Raw genomic sequence first — 27,161 nt, forward strand, 5'->3', positions numbered from 1 at the left:
ATCGGAGTGTTCTGACAGGGTACCTCACTATCGGAGTGTTCTGACAGGGTACCTCACTATCGGAGTGTTCTGACAGGGTACCTCACTATCGGAGTGTTCTGACAGGGTACCTCACTATCGGAGTGTTCTGACAGGGTACCTCACTATCGGAGTGTTCTGACAGGGTACCTCACTATCGGAGTGTTCTGACAGGGTACCTCACTAACGGAGTGTTCTGACAGGGTACCTCACTATCGGAGTGTTCTGACAGGGTACCTCACTATCGGAGTGTTCTGACAGAGTACCTCACTATCGGAGTGTTCTGACAGAGTACCTCACTATCGGAGTGTTCTGACAGAGTACCTCACTATCGGAGTGTTCTGACAGGGTACCTCACTTACAGAGTGTTCTGACAGGGTACCTCACTATCGGAGTATTGGCTCCAATTGCTATCTGTCATCACCAAATACTACCTATTGTGTTCCTCTTGATTTTTGGGAACCCCTGCTTTTTAATTATTATTTTTGGATAGTTGTACCACATATTCCATATGTCTCCTAGCTGTAGAAAGGGAACATTCTCCAAGTTCTCTCCACTAAAACCTCATCTTTCTTCCCTCCAAAAGTCACACTGTCTACTTCCACAAAGATGTATACATCAAACCTAATGGATGCATCATTTACCTCTGAATACGCACTATTTCCGTTTATCTGAAACCGTGACACTCGCTCCTTGCTAAGAATGACAGTGGGTGGAAAAAAAGATACAGCCAGCTCCGATAGGTTCCAATGCTCAATAAGTAAGTAGAAAGTTACTTTAGGAAAAACAAAACTAATAATGTCCCCCTACATATGTTCACCCTGGATCTAGAAAGATCATAACAAAGTACTTAGTCTTTCTTACATCTGGTGTTTTTAAAAATGAAGCAGAGATTTCAGTTATTCTAACATAAACTTTCCAGGAACACTTCAACCGTGTCAGGCACAACTAAGAAATGAAGGAATCTTCTTGAGTTTAGGATTAACTTCTTCCCACATTGGATCTCACTACTTTTTAAATCAGAAAAGAGTATCTGGACGTTTCCAGGCCTGTAGCGCCGCGCTGGCAAAAGGTATGCAGAAACACTCGGCTAGGGAAAACAGATAGCTTCGCTCATGGCCCCTTAAGGTAGGCTTCAGGGCGGTAGTCATTGCCAGCGGGAGGGGAGGAAAAGGCCCAGCAAATGGCAATGACCAATACGGCCAAGTTAGGAAGTGTTCACTACCTGCGCACTTCTGCTAGCGATGGAGTTAGGGGGGAAGTCTGGAAGAGGACTGAGAGCAGATGACCTGGACAGCTCGCCCTCAATGAGGGTGGGTGGGGATAGCGGCGAAGACACCTGACTTAGGCCGGGGAGGTGGGTGCGCTGACACAAGGTGGGACCCAGACGCAGGCCCTTCGCTGAGGACCAGGGTAGGCCACGGCAGTCAGGAGCCCCGAGGAAAGCAGCTGGCGGAGAGGGCTGCCAGGGCGTGGACACCCAATTTAGGTGGGCAGACAGCAGGAAAGGAGGCAGACGGCTAAGCTCACACACCTGACTCGGTCCGGGTCCAGGTTGTGCGGACCCCGGATGGGGCCGAGATTGGGGGCAAGCGGTGCGGACACCTCACTTGGGCAGAAGCCCGAGTCCCCACCCATCACCGAGGAGGGGAAATGGGTGGTGCAGACCTGGGGGCAACACTCACCCAGGCGGGCAGATCGCAGGCGCGCACCCCCAGGCGCACGGCTCGCTCCTCGTCCTCCAACAGCTCCAGCGCCCGGCACAGGCGGCTGGCCTTGAGGCCGCGGCTCCGGCGGCACCAGGCGAGAAGCCCGAGGGCCAGCAGCACCCAGCTGAAGCTCAGCCCCAGGTAGCCGAGGGCGTACACCGGCAGCAGCAGCGCAAAGCTGCGCGCGAGCTGCCCCAGCAGCCCCGACAAGTCCACGCTCAGCGCGCTGCCCGGGGCCTCGGGCTCAGAGCGGCCCCCCGCCCGCCCGGCCCCGGCCCCGGCCTCCGGGCCCTCGTCCCCCGAGCCGCTCATCGCCAGCCGGGCAGCTCACTCCTCCCTGCGGAGGCGAAGGCGGCACTCCCACAGACCGCAGGTCGCCCCACCCCGCGCGCCAGCGCCCCTCTGAGGGGAGGGGGGACAGCGGGCGCCAGCGGTCCACTCCGCGGAAGGGCGGGACTGATGTCATCACCGTGCGCAAGGCCCTCCTCCACCAGAGTCCTCTCCCGAGGGGGGTCTCGTTCAGGCGGAGCTAGCGTAGGGTGACATCATCACCGTGCGCCTGACCCTTTCGGGCGGGGATCAACTGTCCGGGGACAGTTTGTACCGAGAGAGGACGGGACGGGCGTGGTGCCATACGCCGCCCACTCGCCAGGGACCGCGGAAAAGAACCGAGTGGACCATGCGTGTGTCACGCGCGGCTGCCCCGCCCTCGCTCTAGTGGCCTTGCGAAGACGGCTGGCGCGGCAGCTCTGCGCCGGGGTGGGTCGCGGGCGGCGCCACCTCGCCAGACCGGCTCCGCCCCCTAAGCTGTGGGGCGCGTCCCTCTGCGCTCGGAGAGGGGGCTGCACGCTGCGACCCGGCGGGGTGGGAGCGCGGGGCGCCAGGCGTGGCCTTCGGAAGGGATGCTTGAAAAATGCTACGTTCCCGGCGGGCTGGAAAGCGAGCGGGCGGAGTTGCGCTCGTTGCGGAGCCTGGGCTTTTCCTCAGGCTTCAGGTGGTTGCGTGCTAGAGTCCGGGCTCTAGTCAACAACCCCTTGCTGCTCCCGGCTCCTTGGCGGAGAACTTAAACTTATAAATGCCTAGGGTAAGGAGGATGACGAAAGCTTTGTGCCTCCAGGAATAAAATTCGTCCTGCGGCCTTACAGTGTGGTGACGCCTCAGGTCTGCTACTCCTCAGGTCTGACGTTCCCAAACCTTAGCCCCAGAGAGCTTAGGAAAACAGTTTTCCCGCAGATTTAAAAACAACGGGGCGGTGGTGAGCGCGCCTTTAATCCCAGCTCTCAGGAGGGAGAGGCAAGCTGATAAAAGGGAGTTCGAGGCCAGCTTGGTCTACAAGAGCTAGTTCCGGGACAGGCACCAAAGCTATAGAGAAACCTTGTCTCAAAAACAAAAACAAACAAAACAAAACAAAAAAGCCAACCAAACCAAATAATAAAAGCAACTAGAGTCAAAGTTATATTTGTTGTGTGACACCGTCCCACAGCCCCCAGCCCCGCTCCTCGTTATTTAAGGTCAGACTCTTAGGAAACATCTGTGAAGCAGCTTTTTTTTGGGGGGGGGGGGGGCATCTCCGTTAAAGTTTGCTGAAGATGAGCTGGAGAGAAGGCCCAACAGTAAGATTGCACAGTTCCATTCCCAGCATCCATACCTGGCTTCTCACAGTGCCTTTATCTCCAACTCCATGGGATCTAACAGCTCTGGTCTCAGCAAGCGCTGTATTCATGTGCACAGACACACATAGGCATAATTTTTAAGAAAAATTTCCAGAAGGATACTTTACAACTATGATTGTTAAATGTTGCAGATCCAGAGTCAAGTTACCTTAGGCTGTATTTCTTACCTCAATAGCCGTTCTTTGCCCATCTTTTGTGTCAGATCTAACATCCTTGTAATTCAGGTAATAAAACTTTTTGCAATGTATTAAAAACACTCACTTCCACCAACACAAAAGCTACCAATGTCATTAGATAGTATCTGATGCCTACAGAAATATTTTAAAGATTCCACTTTTCTGTAACCTGATGTTTTTGATTCAGCAATGTATTTGAAAAATGATTTATGTGATAGGTACTGAATGAATAAACAAATGCAAAGTCACCTGTGAAAGACTCTCCCCTGCATATGTGTGGATATGTATTAAAGCATATGGCATATCAGAGGCATGCCATATTCTAGAGGTGACAGTAGGCAGATGGGCAAAGAGCAGTAACCAAGCAAGGAATCTTAGAGCACTATTGCTGTGAACAGACACCATGACCACCACAATAACTCTTAAAAAGGAAAGCATGTAATTTGAGCTGGCTTACAGTTTCAGAGATTTAGTACATTGTCATCGTGGTGAGGACCATTGCAGGATACAGGCAGATGTGGTGCTAGAGATGTAGCTGAGAGTTCTACATCTGGATCTACAAAGAGCAGGAAGAGAGAGACTCTGGGCTTGTAATGGGCTTTTCGAAACCTCAAAGACCACCCCCAACAACACACTTCCTCCAGCAAACCCAACCTTCTAATCCTTTCAAATATTGCCACTCCCTGGTGATCAAGGATTCAAATCAATAAGCCTATGGGGACCATTCTTATTCAAAGCAACACACAAGGTAAGGAATTTTTTTCTCCTCTTTCCACTTTATTTTGTTCATCTCCACATGAAATTACATCATATAAACTACAAATATGCGAAATATTGAATGGCAACCCATTTCCTCTACACAGCAAATTAGTGTTCTTCATGCTTCTAAGTTTTAACAACATCAAAATAAGTGATACCCCAGAATGGAGAAATGGCTCAGTGGTTAAGAGTGCTTGCTACTCAGAATTTAGTTCCCAGCACCCATAGTAGACAGCATATAGCAGCCTGTAACTCCAGCTCCAAGAAATCCTGAAGGATTATCCTCTATTCCCAAACCAGCACCCTGAAATAGACCCAAGGCTCCAGGAAGGCTAATGCAGCTACCCTTTACATATCCTGGAGTCCAGAGGTTACAGAAACAGGCAATTTGACTTATTTCCCCCTCACAGTTTTAAAAATCTGTTTATCTAGAAAAACAGTTTCTGGATCCAGAGAAGCCATGCTCTTATCCCCTCCCTATCTCAAAGGCAAAGCCCCCTCAGACTCTGAACCGTGCTCCGTCTTGCACCCTGGTTGCAGTGCCACTCAGTCTTGAGGTATACCTCTCAGAGCAATAAATTTTCTCTTGCCACTCAGTTCAAAATTAGCAATATTTTTGTTTGGTTTGGTTTTTTTTTTTTTTTTGAGACAGGGTTCTTTTTTTTTATTTTCTTGGTTTTGTGTGTGTGTGTGTGTGTGTGTGTGTGTGTGTATGTGTGTGTAGCTCTGGTGTTATAGGAGACTGCTTACTGGTTCCTGACTGCTCAGCCCTGAAATAATCACACAGAAACTGTATTATTTAAGTCACTGCTTGGCCCATTAGCTCTAGCTGCTTATTGGCTAACTTTTACATATCAATTTAACCCATTTCTATTAATCTGTGTACCTGCTACAGTTCTGGCATCTGTCTCTGGTGGGGTACATGGCTTCTCTCTGACTCTGTCTCCTTTCTCCCAGCATTCTGTTTAGTGCCCCCCCCCCGCCTACCTCTATTCTGCTATAGCTCTGCTATAGGCCCAAAGCAGTTTCTTTATTCATTAACCAATAAAAGCAACACATAGAAGGACCTCCCACACCACTCTGGCTGTTCTGGAACTCACTCTGTAGATCAGACTGGCCTTAAACTTAGAAGTTCACCTGCCTCTGCCTCCTGAGAGCTGAAATTATAGACATGCACCACCACTACTCAATTCATTCTTTCATTATGTTCTATTCGTTTAATTCTTTTTTTCTTCGTTGAAGTAATTATTTTTGAAATCATAATTACATCACTCCTTCCCTTTCCTCCCTCCAACCCCTCCTGTGCTTGCCTCTGTGCCTTCTCTCAAACTCATAGCTTCTTCTTCTGTAATTGTTGTTACACACACACACACACGCACAAACAAGGACCATATATGATATATGTGTATACAAGACATATATTGAATTTATCCATATAATGTATTATGTGTATATTGTATGTATATGGTTTTAGAGTTAACTTCTTGGTACTGGTTAGCCAAATGGGGACCAACAGATCTTCTGACATCTGTGCATACCCACACACACAGGGCATATACTCACTCAGACACATAAGTACACATTTTTTTAAAGTAATTCCCTTGGTAACACAAGAAAGTGCAGAAAGGAACCTATCTAGATTTTATGGTCTTTGACCTAAAGGAGCATGTTTACACTTTGTATAAAGACTTCTCTGAATGTGCCAGAACCATAAAATAATTCACAGTGGGGATTGAAGAGATGGTTCCGAGGTTAAGAACACTGGCTGTTCCTCCAGAGGTCCTGAGTTCAATTTCCAGCAACCACATGGTGGCTTAAACCATCTATAAAGAGATCTGGAACCCTCTGGTGTGCAGGTATACATGCAAATAGAACACTGTATGATGTGGGAGTGTCATATATCAATCTGTTGCTTTCATTGGTTAATTAATAAAGAAACTGCTTGGCCTGATAGGTTAGAACATAGGTGGGTGGAGTAAACAGAACAGAATGCTGGGAGGAAGTGAGGCAGACGCCATGCCGCTCCTCTCCAGGGCAGACGCAATGAAGCAAGCCACCAGGTCAGACATGCTGAATCTTTCCCGGTAAGACTGGTGCTACACAGATTACTAAATATGGGTTAGGCAAGATGTGAGAATTAGCCATTAAGAGGCTAGAACTAATGGACCAAGCAGTGTTTAAATGAATACAGTTTGTGTGTTGTTATTTCGGGTATAAAGCTAGCGGGTGGCTGGGAGCTAGGAGGCGGGAAGAGGCCCACAGCTCATACTATAACTGTATGTATAATAAATAAATTAAATAAATCTTTTAAAAAATCATGTATGTATGCTCTCTATATGAAAATTTTCTCTCATCTGCTTCCTTCTGCTTTTCTTTCTCCCTACAAACCAAGTCATAGAAACTAGAATTTCCATTTTCTTAGACAAATCATAAGAATTAGAATGTCTTTTCCTCAAAGCAAGGCATGAAGCCTAGAAAGTTACACTGACCTGTATGTCTGATTAGATATTACAAAGTACAATTTCAGAAGGTATCCTACCCCGTACGTGAATGGAGGACATGCTACATAGGGATGCTAAAAAGAATTTGAATAGGGCTTGCTATATGCTCAACTTAGTCTGTTCCTACTGGATAACAACCTTTTTGTCCAATCATAATGGTAAATAGCTGTCCATACTTCATTGAACTCAAATTTAAAAAAGAATGGCAGTTCACTCTCCATCTTTGGGTTTTGTTTTGAAGGCTCCGTGATGTGTAAAACTATGATGATGTAGATGTGATTCTTTTCTACTGTTGCTTGCTTGGGATATAAGGTTGCTGCTAGCCTTGACTCTTGCTGATGGAGAAGAAACAGATCATTCCCTTATTTTTATCTCTACAGCCCAGAACCACAAAGACTATTATAATTCCTCTGATTCTGAGATTTTCTTTCTTCCTTCTTTCTTTCTTTCTTTCTTTCTTTCTTTCTTTCTTTCTTTCTTTCTTTTCTTCATCCCTTCCTTCTTTCTTTTTTGCTTGTTTGTTTGCTTGCTTTTTTAATACAGTCAAGCCTTCTTAAACATCCTACATGCCTTCTTACATTGGTTTATGTGGTTTGCAGCCAGAATATTAAAAAAAAAAAGCCAGGTTCTTTCTTGCTGACCTTCCTTGTCATCTGGGTACCCTGTCCCTTTAAAAGACAAGCCCCACCCACCCCAATCTCCCCTGTTTTACAGAGGCAAGCCTTCTCTCCATCCTTGGTGGTAGGAAGAAGGTGCTGACATTGATAGTAATAGTTGCTATTTATGAAACAGAACTATCTGGAAAGGAATGATCTATAATCTGAAAATTAACAATCATACTACACTATTAAGTAGCTGTACTAGATACTTTTCCATTGCTGTGCCCCATCATTGCCAAGGAAACTTCTAAAATAAATCAATTAATTGGGCTTATGGTTTCAGTAGATTAAATTCCATGATAGCAAAGGAAAGGCACAGCAGTAGTAACAGCTGAGAGCTCACTTCTTGATCCACAAGCAGTATGCAAAGAGAAAGAGAGAGAGAGAGAGAGAGAGAGAGAGAGAGAGAGAGAGAGAGAGAGAGAGAGAGAGCACCCAGGTCTCTTGAAACCTGAGAAGTCTACTCTTAGTGGCACACTTCCTTCAGCAAAGGCACATCTCCTAATCCTTACCAAACAGTTCTATCAAATGGGAAGCAAATATTCAGACATATGAGCCTATCGGGGAACAGTCTCATTCAAACCAGCATATGTCACTTCCTGCCTCCCATAGTCTTGTGGCCACATCATAATGTAAAATATTTAATTCAACTTCCAAAGTCTCCATAGTCCTCCAGTATCATGTTTAAAAGTCCACAAAGTTAATTCTGAGACTTAAGGTGTGCTGGCTAGTTTTATATCAACTTGATTCAAGTAGTATCACCAGAGTGGAGGACACCTCACTTAAGAAAATACCTCCATAAGTTTGGAATGTAGGCAAACCTAGAGTGCATTTTCTTAGTGATTGATGGTGGAGGACCTAGCCCATTGTTGGTGGTGCTATCCCTGGGGTGGTAGTCCTGAGTACTGTAAGAAAGCAGGCTAAACAAGCCATAAGGACCAAGTCAGTATATAGCATTTCTCCATGACTTTTGTACCAGCTCTTACCTCCAGATTCCTGCCTTGTTTGAATTCCTGCCCGACTTCCTTTGGTGATGACAGTTGCTGGCAGAGGCTGCTCATTCATTCCCAGGTTTCCATACCTGAAATAATCACTCAGAAACTATATTATTTACAATAATGTTTGGCCAATAGCTTAAGCGTATTTCTAGCTAGTTTGTATATCTTAAGTTAACCAATTTCTATTATTTCATATTTTACCATGAGGCTTATGACCTACCAGCAAAGTTCTGACTGGCGGCTTGCATCTTTCTCCTCTGGTGGCTACATGGCATCTCACTGACTCTGCCTACTTTCTCCCAGCATTCAATTTAGTTTTTCTACCTAGCTCTATTTTGCCCATCACCGGCCAAAGCAACTTCTTTATACATTAACCAATAAAAGCAACACCTATACAGAAGGACTTCCCACACCATGTCCCTTTTTCTGTCCAAATAAAAAGGAAGGTTTTAACCTTAACATAGTAAAATTACATATAACAACAACAACAAACCAGGTATCAAGCAAAAATTATAAGTAACTATGTATTATTCTTCAACTCTATCAAAGACCCCAGAAGGAAATAATATTACTTAAGTTAACAGGAAGTGTAGTGTAAGCAACTTCCAGAATTCTAGAAATGACAGAGATAATCACCCAAAGTTCTGTACCATTGTGGTATCCATTTTCAGCCTACAGGCCCATAGTATCTGGTAGATTTTTCCATGAAGCAGGAAATTTCAAAGACAGTTCCACCTTTATTGGCAATTTGTCAGTCACTTTCTTCTGTGTCCTGCAGAATGTCTGGCAGACTCTTTCATGAAGCAGAAACCCTGAAGGATTGCCTCACCTTTAGGCAAGTTCAGTAGTCATTTTTCTGTGGGTCCTGCATGTCCAGTTCATATAGCATAATATCAAGCAATCCAGGCAAGAGCAGTATTTTGTCCAAATGGCTAGCAAACTCCATAAGGAGCCTCTTCGATGTCCATCTTCCTCTTGATGTGATTGCTCCTGCCAGGAGCAGATGTGTCTCATTATCATGAAAAGTCCTAAGTTTTTAAAACATTTTAAATGCCATCTTCTGAAGGGCTCTGAAGGATTTGAAGAATACCCATCTAACTGAAATATATCTCTAAATACCTAGAAAATCTAAATAACATGACTACAAGTTTGACTATTATAGATGATTATCTATTAACCTGTATTTCTTAATTATACATTACATTTTTAAATGAGTTGCACAAACACAATACCTTAATCAAGAGCAGAAATATATATAGAAAAAATTTGGCCTTAAATTTGTATCAATAAGCTGGGCGTGGTGGCGCACGCCTTTAATCCCAGCACTCGGGAGGCAGAGGCAGGTGGATCTCTGTGAGTTCGAGACCAGCCTGGTCTACAGAGCTAGTTCCAGGACAGGCTCCAAAGCCACAGAGAAACCCTGGCTCGAAAAACCAAAAAAAAAAAAAAAAAATTTGTATCAATAAGCCAAGATCCATGCCAATGCAAAGTATTCATCTCTATAGCATATCCCCCTTTAAATGTAAACAAACATAAACAATCATTTAGGGAATTTAGGTGTAGTTCTTTCCAAACTGCTTCCTACTTTTTGTTGTGTGAAGTAATTTTGGGGGTGGGGGCACAGAGACCTTTCCGGGGGCGGGGGGGTCTTGTTCCACCAAACCACATTAGCCTTGAAGGAGTACACAGGTTCTCTACCTCTGTGGAAACAAAAGCAGAACCTCTTTTCCAAAACACCACATCTTTAGACCCAAATTTTGAAGTCAAGATACCTTTAAAATTTATATGTTGGTTCAGCTTAGCAGTCTGTACAATGAAATATCTCTCTGTACTTATCTCATTCACAGTCAAAAAATTCAAAGAAAATACAATAATGTACATAATTCAGACTCTGTATATTTTTCATCTTATATGGCTTATTTTTCTTTATTCCTTTAATCTGTTTAATCTATGACTGTCTGTTCTGTATCTCTTTAAAACTTTACTTTTTAAAAAATCCATTTACTTCTTTTTATAACTATTTCTTCTCTTTCCCAAGCCTTTGTACATTTATCCAACACCGAGGTTCATTTAGAGGTCTTTTCCATCTGAATTTGTCTTTATTGTTTGTGTATCTGTAATTTTTTGACTAGAAGCACTTTTTAAAAAAAAAATGCTTAGTAGGCATAACTAGAACTAACTCTATGGTCTCACCTGTTGGTTCTGCCCAATCCAACATGGTGGAAGCATGTTTGCTGCCTCTGAGAGTCATGAACATTGTCCCATTTTTAGGGACACAGCAGATCCATGTTGCCATTAAGCAAATTGTAGCACTCTGCTCACAAACCCCATTCAAATGCTCCATAACCTGATCTCTCAAAAGAGTCAGAGTCATTTGTGCTGGTGAACCAGGAAGGCCGCTATTTTAATGAAGCCATGCAGTTTTTACTACATCTCTCTCAAAGGAGTCGTGGTGCCCCCGCTCACTGTGAGCCCATCTGGAAAAGAAATTTGTAGCTACCAAGAAGCTGCACTAAACTCTGTATATTTTGTGTCTAGAATTCCTTCCTAAATGCTCTCAGACTTTACAAGGATATAGGCAGCCATGTTGGCATGCCAATGAGGCTGCTCATTTGTTCCTGGATGCCCAGACCCGAAGTAATCACTCAGAAATTAAATCATATGTGGAAGTTTAAGCCGAGTAGACACTTTCCTCCCCAAACTGCCTTTGGTCATGGTGTTTCATCACAGTAATAGAAGCCCTAACTAGGACAGAAGATGATACCGTGATGGGAGTATTGATTGCTATGACAGGCCGGACCATGCTCTTCGTTGGAAGAATATGGAAGACTTTGGGACTTTAACTGGGGCTTAATGGGCCATTCTAGTAGAATCATGGAGCACAGTGCTGTGGCTGATTTGAAGTATGAGGCCCTATCGCAAGAAATTCCAGAGAAAAAGATTATTAGTAAATGACGTAGAGGCCATTCTTGTGATATTTTAGCAAAGAATGTGTCTGCTTTTTCCCCTTGTCCTAAAAATCTGCCTGAGGCTAAATTGAAGAGTTTTTATTAATGACACTTGCAGAGGAAATTTCAAGATAGTCTAGTACTGACTACATTTTGTGGTTATTAGTAATCACTCTTATGTACAACTATAAAGAAAAGGAGAAAGCCTGACAAAGAGAAATGCAAAATGTACTGTTTGCAAAAAGAGTTGTATCAGGAAGTGTAATGGAGCTAAGCCCAGTGTTCAAGGAAATGAAAAGTTTAGAGAAAATCCTGATGTTAAATGGAATAAAGAGAGTGGTGAGAAAAGGTGAGACCCCACCCAGCCAAGCTTTCAACTTGTGAAAGGGAACTAAAGAAAAACATGAAGGACACCATCAACACCAGAAACCTTATTAAAATATAATATGGGGGGGGGGTGTCGAGTTCCCGCCCCATCAGGCAGCAGAAGTTAGCAGCTTCAGCCAACCTGGTTCTGGCTTTAGAATCAAGAATATATGTAAGGAGGTGTGGCTCTTCCTCTATAGATAAGGAAAGCTATTGAGTCCCAGCATGTGTCCGGGCTGTCCCTGAAAGGAGACCTAGAGATGCCATTGTGTGAAACGGTGAAGTCAAAGCCTGGGTTGCCTTGGAGATGCCAGAGCTGTTGGACACCTGTCAAGGAGAGCTGCTAATGGGGAGTGGAACCAGCCCAAGAGAGAGAAGTGTGTTACAGTCAACAAAGCTGAAAAGTTGGAGATGAAAACATTTGATACCAGACAAGGAGATGAAGACTTTGGAGTTTGCCCTGAAGGTTTTCGTAATTGTTTTGGTTCAGTATTTCCTCACTATTCTCCTTTACTCCCTTTTGAAACAGTAATATATGTTCTGTGCCATTGTATGTTGGAAGTACATGATCTGCCTTTGATCTTGGTTTTACAGGTGGTTACAGTTATGAAATTGCCATGAGTTTCAGAAGATTTAAACTTTGGACTTTTAATCATTGTTAAGACTGTGACAGACTATGAGGACTTTTGAGGTTGACTTTTATGTGGGTGTTACAGGAAAAAAAAGACAGATCTCCAAGAGCCTTACAGGAATACACCATATGGGTGTCTGGAGTTGACCAGTCTTTACTCTGGGCGTGAACCTGTAAGGATAGGCCTATAATGTGACTTTAGTTGGAGATGTGAATAGGGTTGAAAGGTGTGGTCCCAATAGCTTCAAATGGTGTTTTGTTCTGTGAGTTTTAAGATAGATCCAGTCCTTGCCGGGTAGTGGTAACACTTTCCTTTAATCCCAGTATTTAAGAGGCAGAGGCAGGCAGATCTCTATGAGTTCAAGGCCAGCCCAGTCTCCAGAGTTAGTTTGGGGATAGGCTCCACAGAGAAACCCTGCCTTGAAAAACTAAAAAAGAAGGAGAGAGAGAGATAGAGAGATAGAGATAGAGATAGAGAGAGAGAGAGAGAGAGAGAGAGAGAGAGAGAGAGAGAAAGAAAGAAAGAAAGAAAGAAAGAAAGAAAGAAAGAAAGAAAGAAAGAAAGAAAGAAGGTCCAGTCCTGAGTTTCTGAGGTGATCTCAAAAAGTGAGATTACATTTGGGGCTGTACTTACCCTGGTAGCCAGTAATGACTTTGATAACCTGTCCCAGTGATACAGCATACGGATACAGTTAATGAAACTCTTCAATCTAGCCAGAGGATTGCCTAAAGAAAGGACCTACCATAAAGGATTTCAGAAGGGCTAAGATGAGTGGCAGACTCAGGAGCATTCAGCAGCTGAAAGTGCAGTTGGATGGAGAGTGGGTGTTGGATGAGTTACATTAGACCCTTTCATTTTTTCACAAGATTGAAGGTGTCAGGAAGCAGAGAGGTAATATCTAATTTTAAGAGCTTCACTTACTCTATGAGTGATATTGGAAAATGAAAGCATGGCCATTTTTATTTTATTTAAATTTTTATTCATTTTACATACCAACCACAGGTATCCTACCCCCACTTCCCTCCCCCATCCCCCATCCACTCCTCAGAAAGGGTAAGGCCTCCCATGGGAAGTCAACAAAGATTGTCACATGAAGTTGAGGCAGGATCAAGCCCCCCCCCCCCGCCCCCAGTCAAGGCTGAGCAAGGCTTCCCACTATAGAGAATGAAGCCTGGCCATTTTAAAACTTTATGGACTGGAGAAGCACACAGCAGGAAGTGGAATGTTCTATAAAGCAGTGGTTACCTCTGAGGCCCTTTCTATTCCAGTGGGGAATTCTCTAGTCACCAGGCGAAAGTCTACTAGAACTAGCAAATGTTTGAGTCCCTTACATAGGCATATGGAGTGAAATGTTTTAGTTTATCTTCCCCCTGCAAGTTGCTGCATGTTGGAAGTGGTGTGTGGGAGACACCTCAGGACTGGCCTGGTGATAAGTAGGGTACATGTTAGAAATGAACCACAAAGTCTACAGAACGTTTATGCCCACGGAGAACAACTCTACAGAATTTGGAGGACTTTGGTCCTCAGATGTGTGGCCTGACAAAAATTACGAATCTTTCATTGAAAGGACCTAGGGAAAAACAAACAGCTTGCTGTCAGGAGTTGGAAACCATCCCTCTGGGCACTTCTGAGACCCTCATCTGAACCCTTTTGGGTGACCTAGGGGTGTATTGTGGACATAGGCAGGAGATTAAAAATTAAGCCTGGAGTGGAAGCTGAGCTCCTTGTCTGCCCTGATGATCTTCCCATTTGTTCTTTTGAAAGATGTTACAATAGTATTTGATGGGCTGTTCAATCTGTGATGGTTACCTATGTCAGAATTCAGGTAGCTTCTAAAGGTGTCAGAATCTCAGAAGCATGTTTAATTAGACTATTGTGGGCAGTAAGGAGGCTTATATCTCCAGATGGCTGCAGAGAAAAGCATAAGCTAAATCTGTATAAATGTTAAGTTTCATTCCTGCCTCCAGATGGAGAGCCCTATTGAGAGCAATTAGTCCTGCTTTGGGGACTGACATGGAATCATCCAGAAGAGCCTAGATCCTGTGACCTCTGTAAAGCTCACTATTGCATGCACTAAAGTCTGTGTCCCGCCTCTGTAAACTACCACCATCTGTGAGCTAAGTAACTTATGATTGAGAAAGTGTGGAATCTTGTAGATCTGGTCTACACTGCAGGCCAAGTGTCTCCACATAGGAATGCCGTAGAAAGGCCACTGGGCTAGGAGGTGGCAGAAAGGCAGCTGACTTTGAAGTCTGGCCAGGTTCTACAGTCTACTAGTTCTTTCTCATACTTCATTTACTAACCAAGAGGGTCACAGCTCTCTGTGCCATGGAAAGATAATAAACAGTTATGAGAGGGTTCCTAACTTTGGGTTAGAACTCTCAGTGCTAATCACTGTCACTCGTGTACGCACAAAAAGAATGGAAATCCAACGCTTCTGCAGAAGTAAATGTTTATTTTAGGAAGCCCAGTAGCTATATTATTTTAAGGGTCTAATCTCACAGGTCTTTCTCTAATCCCTTTAAGGTCTTTGAAGCTTAACAGTAGAATCCTAATTCTACAAAATGCTGCCCTGTCCAAGAAGTCCCTGAGTTGTTATTTTTGTGCCTGGGGTCTTTGTAATTAAATCGATATTCTTGCAGTAACTGTAAAGAGTCTTTGTGCCTGGGGTTAGTATAAATCCAGGGTCCTGAGACACTGACATGAGACAGTCCTATTAAGCTTCTGAGTAACCCCAATGGAGTGAAGTCCTGTAATTCAGAAGCACCAAGATGATAAGCTTTGAATTCCTAGTTATTGGAAATCTGTCACTGCTGATGTTATAAGCCAGTCAAACCAAATTATTAAATCCAGGTTTAATGAACAGAGCAAAGCAACTCCTGGGTGAGCCTCAGGAGGGCAGGAGAGGAATCACATGGCAAATATGGCTACCAGGTTTTAAGTAGCCTATAGGTGTGGTCTTGAGCAGCCCCAAGGGGGGACTGACTTTTGGATGACTTTCTCAGGGGTGGAGTTTGAAAAGGGCAGCTCTAGGGGAGGAGCCACAACTTGATGCACTGAGCATGAAGTGGGTCCCCAAGTGTAGCGGTATTTCATTTGTATTTTAATAAATAAAGCTTGCCTTAAGTTCAGAGAGTAAAATAGCCTCACTAGTCAGTCTTTCAGTACAGGAAGTAGTGACACACGTCTTTAATCTAAACTAGTAGCTATACTAGTTTGCCATAGAGACTGGGTGGTAGTGGTGCACACCTTTAATCCCAGTGCTAGAGAGGAGTAAAAGGTGGAAGTAGCCCACTCTCAGGCAGTCTCATTCTGATATCCCTTGAGGCGGGATCACCATTTCAGACTGAGGTAGAGGTAAAGCCAGTGGCTGGCTATTTTGTTTTTCTGAACTTCAGACTGAACTCCAATTTCTGTCTTTGGGTTTTTATTAATCATGCTACACCCAAGATGAAGATCTCAAATATTATCTATGATATAATCTTGATTGTCAGCTTGATGATTTTTGAATCACTATGGAAATAAATCTCTGAACATATCTGTGAGCAATTTACCAAGATTACCTTAATTAAGTGAAGAACAAAAGTTCCTCATTTTGTTCTCCGCCTCTATCTTGTGTCTTATGTAAGCTATTTCCCATAAAATATTCCAGTCCTCAGAAATGGCTATGGGCAAAAGTAACAGGGTAACCATCTAGAATGTACAGAAAACAGTAGAATGTCCCCACCCAAAGGTCAGTTGATGAGAAAATTTGACAAGCAATAGGTGAGGTTCGAAAATATAATTTGTGAAAAGTCCCTAGACACGAGCCAATCAGGAGTGAACCCATCACCCCACACTCTGCTAATGTAAGTTTTCTGATTTTTGCCTTTAAATAGTGCCCTCTAGAAGGGTGGGTTACCTCCTCTCGCTGCTGCGCTGACGAGGTCCCTGAAGGTTTGAACATGGTTACACAATAAATCTTGCTTTTGCATTTCAGTGAATTGGTAAAAAGAAGAAAACAAAGTGTATACTTTGGGGAAGGGTAAGGTATATGCTATTCTGTCTCATTGCCACTTTGTATAAATATCAAGCTTATGTTAACAATGTAGGTAGTCTTTATGAAGCATCTATATACAAGGATATTCTGCCAATGCCACATGTAACTATAAAACCTGGAGAGATGTCAGAGGAAGGTACTGACTTTTGTAACAAAGTTGGTTTTCGTTGTGAAATAAAAAGATTTTGTTTGGATGGCTCAGTGATTAAGAGCACTGGATACTGTCTCAGAGGTTCTAAATTTAATTCCCAGCAACCACAGGTGGTTTACAATCTGTGATGGGATCTGTTGTCCTCTTCTGTCATTCAGGCATACATGCAAATAGAGCACTCATATATATATATATATATATAAAATATGTAAATAAAATGACTTTTTTATCTATCATAACATGAAATATAAACTAGTGTATAGCCTAACTAAGGACATAGAAATTAAAAATTAAAATTATATGAAAGGAGAAGACATAGGATAATAATAAGTGCATAAGCTATGGACTTTGAATTAAATTTTCAGTGGAAATGGTGCTTGATCAACACAGGAATTTTTTGGGAACTAGCTGTGAATGGACAGGAGTGAAGGAAGGTGTCCATCTCTCAGGCAAGCTATTACATAAAGGCCATGCATCTAAATACGGTGTGGAGACTTAGGCAACAGCAGTAGGACTATGCTCTAGAGCGGAGGGTAGTGCTCCTCACTTGGCCCTTTCCCTTATTGCTGGCTTCTGTTCTTTTTCTATGAACCCATCCCAAGATCCAACTACAACACATTTTCTCCCACTTGAATGCATTGTTTTATAGCTTTACATTTAAAAGTTTTGTGTCATAACATTCAGTACCCTTTACATATTTGCATACACCTCCCTTTTCATCTCTAGCCACCTCCCCAGGAACAATGCAGATCCTTTACTATAGGTATGCTCTGCTCATTACAGAAGCTACTAAGCACAGGTTGGGGTACTTGGGATGTGGCTAGTCTTAATTTGAGATATACTGTAAGTACAGAACTTTGAAGACAGTACAAAAATTTAAAATAATTTAGTATTTCAGTATATTACGTGATAAAGAGATAACAATTGATGTCTGTCTCTTTGGTAAAATGTACATTTGGATTAATGTTTTCAACTTTTAAAACGTGGCTATTGGGGCTAGTGACATACATAGCTCAATCAATAAACACTTATCACATAAGCATGAGGACCAGAGTTCAGATCCCCAACACTCAAACAAAAGCCAGGTAAGGCAGCCTGCTTCCTAGTGCTCAGGAGGCAGAACTCTGTGAAGCCATTTGGCTGACATATTAGCTGATCTCTGGGTTCAGCAAGAGATCCTGACTCTGTGAATCAAAGTGGAGAGCAATCAAGGAAGACACCCGACAGCAATCTCTTGCTTACACAAGCACATGCACACAGGGGAAACACAACTCACCTTGTGCGCATCCTCACATGTGCAAGCATGTATACGCATATCCACACACTACAGAAACACACATGCAAACAATGTAACTTTAGGAGTTGGGGAGATACTTCAGTCAGTTAAAGTGATTGTTATGCAAAAATGAGGACTTGAGTTTGATCCCCAGACCTAGTTAAAAAGCTGGACAAGGTGGTAAGCACTTGTAGCCCCAGGAATAAGATGAAGACAAAAAAGACCCTGCATGCTTCAGCCAGTCAGTCAGTCAATCAGAGAGCCCCAGATCCTAGTGAGTTTCCTTATCTCAAAAGACAACTTGGATAGATCTTGAGGATAGACGCAAGACTGACTTCTGGCCTACAAAAGTGTGTTTGTGTGTGGGCGTGAGCGTGTCCATACACACACACACACACACACACCTATTAGAAAACATGTAACCACACGTAGAACTCACATTATATTTCAACTGCACAGCTCTGTTATAAATACTGTTGGTTACTCCTGAGCACTCCAACCCTTTCCTCCCTCGAAGTTTGTATCGACTTTTGTTTTTCTGCCTCAGAGTGTTGAGTCCTAGCTCTTTTTCCTGGTTAATTATGCTTAAAATTCTAACCAAAATGAAGCCTGTCTTAAGTTCATTCTTTTATTTTATGCAGTCATCTGTCATTTACTCAACCACTGCAATTTATAAGCTGCTTTTGACTTTTTACATCATTTAATGATTGATTATATAATCTTTCTCAATAGCTATGAGCACTAGAGGGCCAGAATGTATGTTTTCTATTTCTAGCACTCTGGAAGTTACCAGGTCATCAGCCTGGATTCACAGATCTTCTAGTGAATAAGCAAATGTGGAAAATATTGCAAGGCTTGTATGATTTATTGAAAAATCAGATACTAAGAAAATAATTGTTTTGTTGTCATCTATAGGTGGAAAACCTCTTAACTCTTCAGAAATAGTGAGGCATGAAGATATTGGTAATTCTGCAGGATCCAGCCTCTCTCTCTTCTGCCTTTCTACCATGTGATCCTAAATGATGAGTGTAGGATGTCAAGCTTGACCGCAAGCATCTTGACTAGTTCTGTCATCTCATTGGCCTTTCTCTAATACCTGATGTGAGCACTCAAATAATGCATTATTTTGTTTGAGACGGTTTCTCTCTCTATATCCCAATCTGGTCTCTTAACTCAAAATCTTCTTGCCTCAGCCCCCCTCCCAGCTGGGATTATGAGTAAGCACATTTTCTTTATAAAAGAAGCTACCAAGGATGGTCTGTTGACCTGTTGGTATATGTACATCCTGTCAGACCTGTTCCCCCAGGAGTAGAACCTGTGCACTATTTGGGTGATGCAGGCTGCTGAAGACCTTAAGTCAATTTGAGGTTCAACAGCAACAAAAACTCAGAGCAGGGTCATTGTCAACCAAATAGCTACTCTTCACCTTTCTTCCATGGGTGATCACATTTGCAGCTGTTCTAATTAGGAACATCACAACTGACTCATAGGTGGTGACATTTCAGCTGCTCTAATTAGATACATCACTACTGATTCATGGGTGGTCACATTGGCAGCTGTTCCAAATGGAACTGAAATTGTACCTGCCATGGACTTGGACTTCTTTCTGGAAGACAAAAACCAGTCAAACAAATTGCTATGAGAACTGGAGCAAAATAAGTCACAACCACCACCAAGATTACCTTCCTTCTAAAGAATGTGTTGATAAATGGAAACAAAGATAATAATAGACTTTAAGCAAATGTGAAAGAATTAGTGTATTTGATAGTACTTTTTGTATGCCTAGGAGTTGGCTTAGCGACCACCTTGAGCAGGCGGACTGTCATAAATCCTAAACTGGGTTACAGTAGCTTGTGGCTTGGAAAAGTGGGGCAAAGTAAATTTCTCGTCTGCAGAAGCTCAGAATGGTAACATACGTTCACTCCTCAACCTTTCAGCAGATACTTCCTATGATCAGCATGGAGAAAGCCTGGCCTGGAACTCACAAAGATGCTCCTGCCTTGTTTCCATTTTAATAGGATTAAAAGGGTGCACCATCACAGCTGACCACAAACGGTTTTCATTAAAAGACAGTCTACGGGGTGCGGTTTGTAAGACAAAGCTTGTTGAAGTATAAAGCTCATCCATCGTCTCCTTTTCATCTCTCGTTGTCAACTGTGGGCACCAAGGATGAGATAAGGACACCACAAGATACAAGAAGCCGCTCAGGAAACCAGACACACGCATTAGCTTACAACGGCTCCTGCCGGTTTGCTAAAAGCAGGTATGCGCAGGCGTACTGGGAACAGCCGTGGGGCATGCCGGGTTCGCAACGTCGATCGGTTGCTAGGAGGCGGGGACGCCAGCCTGCTGGGGAGCCTCGTCCAGTAGGCCTTGGCTGGTAGTGGAGGCTGAGCGACAACGGATTTGACTTCCCCGGGTGCCCCGCGCCTCCTGGGCTGAAGACACGCGACTGCCCCTGCCTCGAGGAGCCATGGAGCCTGGGAAGGTTGGTGTGCCGCGGGGTTCAGCCCGCGCCCGTGTTCCCCAACTCTTTCGCAGCAATAGAAACCGCGTTTCTCCCTCGGCCGGAACTGAGGAGAGAGCTGGAGGCGGAGTTTGGGTCGGGGGTTCTTAGCTTTGCAGACGCTTCTCCCTATTCTGCTCCAGGTGCTGTTTAAGGAGCAGTTTCTGAACTCACCCAGAGGCATGGCTGAGAATCCGCTTAAGGAAGGCATAGAACTCCTGGTCTCGAGGCATCCTTTATGGGGGCTGATCATCTTTATAGTTTAAAACAGAACAAGACAAAAGCAAAAAACAAATAAAAAAGCTGAAAGGTGCCACATTTGAGTCGACAGTAGATACGGTTGTTGACTTTTAACTTTTTAGGCCCTTTGTATTAAGAAATCCATGTCTAAATTTTCTGGTCCTTATGATTCCATCAATTGCCTATGATAAATCCTATGAATTACTTCAGTGTCTGTTATGATGGGTCCTTTTTCATCTGCTTTAATTAATTTGGTTTATCTTTCCATCTTTTGGTTTACTGGGTACAAGTTTCTCCATTTTGTTGATTTTTTTCTCCCAAAGACCCAGCTCTTAGTTTTATTGATTCTTTATATTGGTTTTTGTTGTTGTTACTCTTTCATTGATTCTACTCCTGAGTTTGATTATATCTACTGTTTTGGGGTGTTGCTTCTTCTTTTTCTAGATTTGTCAGGTGTGGCATGAAGTTCCAGTTGTTTGATGGAAGCAGTTAGTGCTATGAACTTGCCTCTTAGAACTATGTTCACTGTGCCGCTTAGGTTTGAGTATGTTGTGTTTTTTATTTTCATTCAATTCTAAAACCTTTTTAATTTCCCTTTTGATTTCTTCCTTGGCTCAGTTTTCATTAAGCAGTGAACCGTTCAGTGTCCATGAAGTTGGTGAGCTTCCTGTCATTTCTGTCGTTTATATTCAGCTTTCATCCATGGTGCTCAGGTTGGGGACAGGGTGTTATTCCAGTTTCCTTATATGTGCTGAAACTTGCTTTGTGTTCTAATATGTGGTCACTTTTAGAGACAGTTCCATGAGCTGCTGCGAAGAAGGTATGTTTGTCAGTGTTTGGGTGGAATGTTCTGTAGATGCCTGTTATGTCCATTTGACCTAGGATGTTGTTGAATTCCAGTATTTCTGCTTAGTTTTTGTCTGGACGAACTGTCTGTTGATGGGAGTGGGGTACTGAAGTCATCCACTATCACTGTGTGAAGGCCAGAGTGTGATTTTAGCCGTGGTAGTGTTTCTTTTATGAACTTGGGTGCCCTTGTGTTTGGTGCATAAATCTTTAGAACTGTAACATCCATTTTTTCCCTTTTGCTGAGTATGTCGTGCCTTTTTTCCTGTTTCTTCTGACTAGTTTTGGCTTGAAGTCTGTTTTGTCTCGTATTTAAAGTGGCTATACCTGCTTGTTTTTTTGGGGGGGGTTCATTTGCTTGGAATACCTTTTTCCATCCTTTGATTCTAAGGTGATATCTGTCCTTCAGGTGAGGTGTGTTTCTTGGATGCAGCAGAAATATGGACCCTGTTTTTTAATCCAGTCTGTTAGTCTATGTCTTTTTATTGGGGAATTGAGACTATTGATCTTGGGAGTTATTAATGAGCAGTGTTTCTTCTTGTTATTTTTTTTGTTGTTGTGGGGTTGTTTCCCTGCCCACTCCCCCACTATTTAATACACTGTTCTGGGATTATTTAATTCTTGTGTCCTCCTGTCTATAGTCCAACGGTTCTTAATCTGTCGATTTCATCCTCTTTGGGGGTTGCATGTCAGATAACCTGCATATCATATTTACATTATGATCCATAACAGTAGCAAAATTACACTTTTGGAGTAGCAACTGAATGGTTTTATGAACGGGCCCCCCCACAGCATGAGGAACTCTATCAAAGGGCTGCAGCATTAGGAAGAGAACTGCTGGTGTGGTCAACCTTCTCTGCAGTCTTAGCTTCCCTGGAGTGCCTTCTGTAGAGCTAGATTAGTTGACAGCTAATTGTTTTGCATCTTGACATGTTTTTCTTTGTTAGTGGATTGTGATCGATAGCTTTGCTGGGTTGAGTAATCTGTGCTGGCACCTATGGTCTCTCAGAGCTTAACTAGGTCCTTCCTGGCTTTTAAAATCTCCATTGAAGAATCAGGTGTTATTCCAGTGGGCCTACCTTTATATGTGACTGGTCTTTTTCCCTGGCCACATTTAATATTCTTTCTTTGTTCTGTAACTTAGTGTTTTGATTATTATGTGTTGTGGGGAGTTTCTCTTTTGGGAAGATCTAGGTGGACTGTGGGTCTGCAGCAAGAGGCTGAAGCCCTAGGGCATGGAGGTGAGTTGGAAGGAGGGCCAGCCACATCAGGCTTTTAAGTTGGATTTCTGAGAACAAGGTCTTAGTTCCTCATACGTTGGTTTTGTTTTGTTTGGGACAGGCTCTTACTCTGTAACCCTTGGCTGTCTGGAACTTGCTTTGTAGACCAAGCTGGCCTCAACTCAGAGATCCACCTGCCTCTGCCTCCGGAGTACTGTGATTAAAGGCGTGTGCCACTATGCCTGGCAGTTCCTCCCACATTTGAGGCAAATCCTTTACCAACTGACCCACTTCTCTAGTACCCAGTACTCTTCTTGACAGGTTTATGGGATTCAAATAGTGTATTCGACCTAGTATAGCATCTGATGTACACTGGATGCTAAATGAAAATTTTGTCTACCCTTACCTACTGGTTTCTATTTTTGTAGAGAAACAAAATCACTTTAAATTTGTTAGAACATCAGTGATGTTTTTTATTTTGCTTCTGTTTTCGTGGATTTGAAATTTGAGAACATACAACTTAGAAGACTTATTCTGCTCTGTTGTAATAGGAGCGGTGGGCTGCGTCCCCGGCACCTGGCTGCCCGCATGGCTAGCTTATGCCCCGAAATAATTACATGGAAACTGTATTCTTTTAATCACTGCCTGGCCCATTAGTTCCAGCCTCTTATTGGCTAGCTCTTACATATTGATCTAACCCATTTCTAATATTCTGTGTAGTACCATGAGCTGGCTTACCAGGAAAGATCTTAACCTGCGTCTGTCTGGAGGGGGAGAATCATGGTGACTACCTGACTCGGCTTCTTTCTCCCAGCATTCTGTTCTGTCTACTCCGCCTACCTAATTTTCTGTCCTATCAGGCCAAGCAGTTTTCTTTATTAATTAACCAATGAAAGCAACAGATAAGATACAAGACCCACCTCCATCACTGCTCCTCTAACGTCTGGGATCTCAAATAGGCAGATTCAGGTTTGAGGCGTGTACGTGGTGCCTCATTGGGTGGACTCTCACATTCTGGCCTCCAGCAGATGCTGTGGGGCCTCTGCTACCCCTAAATTGGAGCTTCTGTGCATGGCCTTTCTGCTATAGTGCCCCTTCTTTACGGCTGAGCTCCCGTAGCAGGTAGCCAAGGAAGGCAGAGTGGGAGCCACATTTTTTGGTTGTCACACTGTCTCCTGGCCTAGGGTGGGCCAGCCGTAGCAGAGGAGCAGAAATCCTTGGCTCAGCCCTGTGCTCAGTGCTTGGGATGGGAGAGTTTATTGTGGCCTATCAGAAAAATACTTTCTGGCATTTTATGTTTAAACAAAAAATTATGTGTATGGGTGTTTTGCCTGCTTGTATATCTGTAAACTTGCCTGTTTAATGAGGAGGCCAGAAGATGAGGTGAGAGCCCCTGCAGTTGGAGTTGTAGACAGTTGTCAGTGCTGTGTAGGTGCTGGGACTTGAACACAGGTCCTCTAGAAAGCAGCCAGGGCGATCCTTCCGGTTCACGTCTGACGTGTGCTCACAGAGTGCTTGCCCTAGATCTGCCCTGTAGCTGCCACCGTTACATTGTCTTTTTTGTTTGGTATGTTTAGTAGTTTTTGAAGTAGCTAAATGAATGTGTCCTGTAATAATTATGGATCACTTTAGACTAGTGAATTATTTTAAACAAATCTATATTTGTATCTTTTTTTTGTTTCCTTTTGAGACAGAATATCCCTATGTATGTGAGGCTGGCCTCGAACTCTGCATCCTCCTTCCTAGGCACCCAAGTGCTGGGGTTACAGGTGTGGGTCCCATTGTGGCCTCTGTTTGGATCATCTTTCATTTTAGTAGGAGAGCAAGTATGTGCTAGTTAATTGTTTTTGATACAAACAGTATAATGAAAACACAAAATTGGTTATTTGAAATTTTTTTCACCTAGAACCTCTTTATATAGCCTAAAGTGTCTTGGAACTTGGAATCTTTCTGACTCAGCTTTCTGAGTGATAGGATGTGGTGTGTCACACCATGCCTGACTTGATAGTTCTGATTTTGTACTTTGATTTTAGAGAAGAACCAAAGATGACACTTGGAAAGCAGATGACCTTAGAAGACACCTTAAGGTAATATATTTTAAAGATTTATTTGGTCTTTTGGACAGTGCAACCAGCTTGGCATAACCTTACATAGCTTTGGTTACAAGAAGTTCATTACAAGAAGGCATTTTGGATCAAAGACGAAGCCAGGGGTTTAATACTTCTGGAGCTCCTATGGGTTATAGTCCTGCTCTGGCACTGAGGTACTGAGGTGCCCAGTCTGGAGGCCCCACCAGCTTGAGTTTTGTGATTGAGATTTAGTTCTTCTGAAAGTTTCATAGTAAAAGTTTTATTTATTAATTAATTTTAAATAGGGTCTCACTCTGTAATCCAGGCTGGCTTTGAACTGAAGGGACTGTGATCCTCTCCCATTCTCCTGAGAGCTGTATTACATGTGCTACCCATGTCTGGCTTTGTTGTTGTTGTTGACACAGGATCTCACTATGTAGCCCTGCCTGGCCTGGAACTTATGCAAACCAGATCACAGAGATGTACCTGCTTCTGCCTCTTAACTGCTGTGGTGTCTAACTGGCTTTATTCCATGTGTAATAAACAAGTGGTTCTTGCCTCAACAACTTTAAAACACAGCTTCATGATCTCTTTTTACTATAGGCTGTATTTTATTAATGAAATTTCAGATTTGATTTGTCAGTAAACATGAAAATCTCTGCTATTTGGGGTGATTGGCAGTTATCGTATTTGTTGAAATGTTAAGTGGGACTCCAGTTAGTATTTCTAAGAATATTCATTCAGCTCCATCTCCCATCTTGCTGGATTGAGAAAATCTTACGGCAGCCAGTGATTTTTAAAGTGTTTTTAATGAGTGGAAGTCAATGCGTGTGGCTTTCCTGGTCATGGAAGCTCTTCCTTGTGTTGTTTCAGGCTGTACAATCAGGTAGTCCCAAGGAAGAGAAGAAACTCAGAGAAAAGAAGACGCACAAGGAGTCAGAACTGGGTCTTCTTGATTATAGAGAACACAAGAGCAGGGACCCAGACAGGGAGGCCCGCCACAAAGAGAGGACTGCTGAGAGAGACCTTCACCCCTCCACAGAACATCCTCGTGGGGAGAGAGACCGGGAGAAGCACAAGGAAAGGAGGAAAGAGGTGAAAGACCGTGAGAAAGACAGGCCGAAAGAAAGACATCGAGAGCAAGATTCAGAGAAGGTTCATAGTCGAGGCAAAGACAGAGAGAGAGAGAAAGACAGAAGGGCCAGGAAAGAAGAGCTCAGGCAGACTGCTGCCTACCATGACCTCCTGGTTCGAGAGGTGCGCGGCCAGCAGATGCTGGAGAGAGTGGAAAAGAAGGTCCGCGCAGGTGCGTCTCTGTATTAGGGGTTCCTCCTATAGTATCACCCTAATGTTTTGTAAGTTTACTAGCTACATTTCTTTTGCTCCATTAATTTGTTGATTGACTGTGTGTCTGCAGGTCATCTGTGCCACACTCTGTGAGTGGAGGTTAGAAGACAAATTTCAGGAGTTGGTTTTGCCTTCCACATTGTTGAAATGGGTCTCTTTCTGCGCATTATGTACTTTAGGCTTGCTGACCGGAGGGGTTAAGGCGGATTCTCCTTGCTTCACCTCTCATCCTGCTATATGAGTGCGGCAGCTGTGTGCACCTGCATCCGGCTTTTACATGGGTTCTGGGGTTCGTCAGACTTGATTGGCTACGGTTTTACTCGTTGAGCCATTTTCTTGGCCGGTATTTTATTTGGAAGTTTTCACAGTTGGAAGCATTTCCCCTTTCAGTTCCTCATTTATTTTCTCTCAGGTTTTCATGGATACTTTAGCTTTAGATTTGAAGTCACCATTTCCTATTCTCTATGTTTGTTACTATGACTTTTTTTTTTTTTTTTAAAGAATTCAGTCGCCGGGCCGTGGTGGCGCACGCCTTTAATCCCAGCACTCGGGAGGCAGAGGCAGGCGGATCTCTGTGAGTTCGAGACCAGCCTGGTCTACAAGAGCTAGTTCCAGGACAGGCTCCAGAGCTACAGAGAAACCCTGTCTTGAAAAACCAAAAAAAAAAAAAAAAAAAAAAAAAAGAATTCAGTCAACAAAGGAACCATTTTCATAGTATTTACTAGTGTTTTTACTTTTGAAACTCTTTTTGATTTATTATCTCAATAAATCTTAGTCTCTGTAGATAAGCAAAAACAAAGCATTTTAATAAAAGTATTCCACTGAAGTGGAGTTTCATTGCAATGTTGGGGATTTGTAGATCAAACCAAGGGCTGTTGTACATGGTAGGCAAGAACTCTACCATGAGCTAAATAAAGCCCTGCCCTTTGGATTCTCTTAACTGTAAGATAATGTTGCTTCTTCGTGATGGCTGGTTTCATGTGTTGGGTAGGCTTTCACCAATACCTCACCTGTGGCTTCTCTTGCAG

At 43.2% G+C, this 27,161-nt stretch overlaps 2 protein-coding genes across 3 annotated transcripts in view; one reads left to right on the plus strand and one right to left on the minus strand.

Annotated features, from left to right (window-relative positions):
- The window catches only part of Esyt2 (extended synaptotagmin 2), a 109,411-nt gene extending 107,244 nt beyond the window's left edge, over positions 1-2,167 (minus strand). The window contains exon 1 of one of the 2 annotated variants that reach the window (XM_057782188.1): positions 1,704-2,167. In XM_057782188.1, coding sequence (XP_057638171.1) covers positions 1,704-2,039 — 336 coding nt within the window. In that variant the 5' untranslated portion in view covers positions 2,040-2,167. The remainder of the gene's footprint in view (positions 1-1,703) is intronic. The other variant, XM_057782187.1, reaches the window with a different exon arrangement.
- An 18,087-nt stretch (positions 2,168-20,254) lies between these two features.
- Positions 20,255-27,161, plus strand: part of Dync2i1 (dynein 2 intermediate chain 1) — a 56,423-nt gene continuing 49,516 nt past the window's right edge. Inside the window, exons 1-3 of the mRNA XM_057782812.1 lie at positions 20,255-20,393; positions 24,751-24,804; positions 25,660-26,092. Of these exons, the coding sequence (XP_057638795.1) occupies positions 20,379-20,393; positions 24,751-24,804; positions 25,660-26,092 (502 nt within the window). The 5' untranslated portion in view covers positions 20,255-20,378. The remainder of the gene's footprint in view (positions 20,394-24,750; positions 24,805-25,659; positions 26,093-27,161) is intronic.

Source organism: Chionomys nivalis, chromosome 10 (assembly GCF_950005125.1).
Source record: "Chionomys nivalis chromosome 10, mChiNiv1.1, whole genome shotgun sequence".
NCBI lineage: Eukaryota > Metazoa > Chordata > Mammalia > Rodentia > Cricetidae > Chionomys > Chionomys nivalis.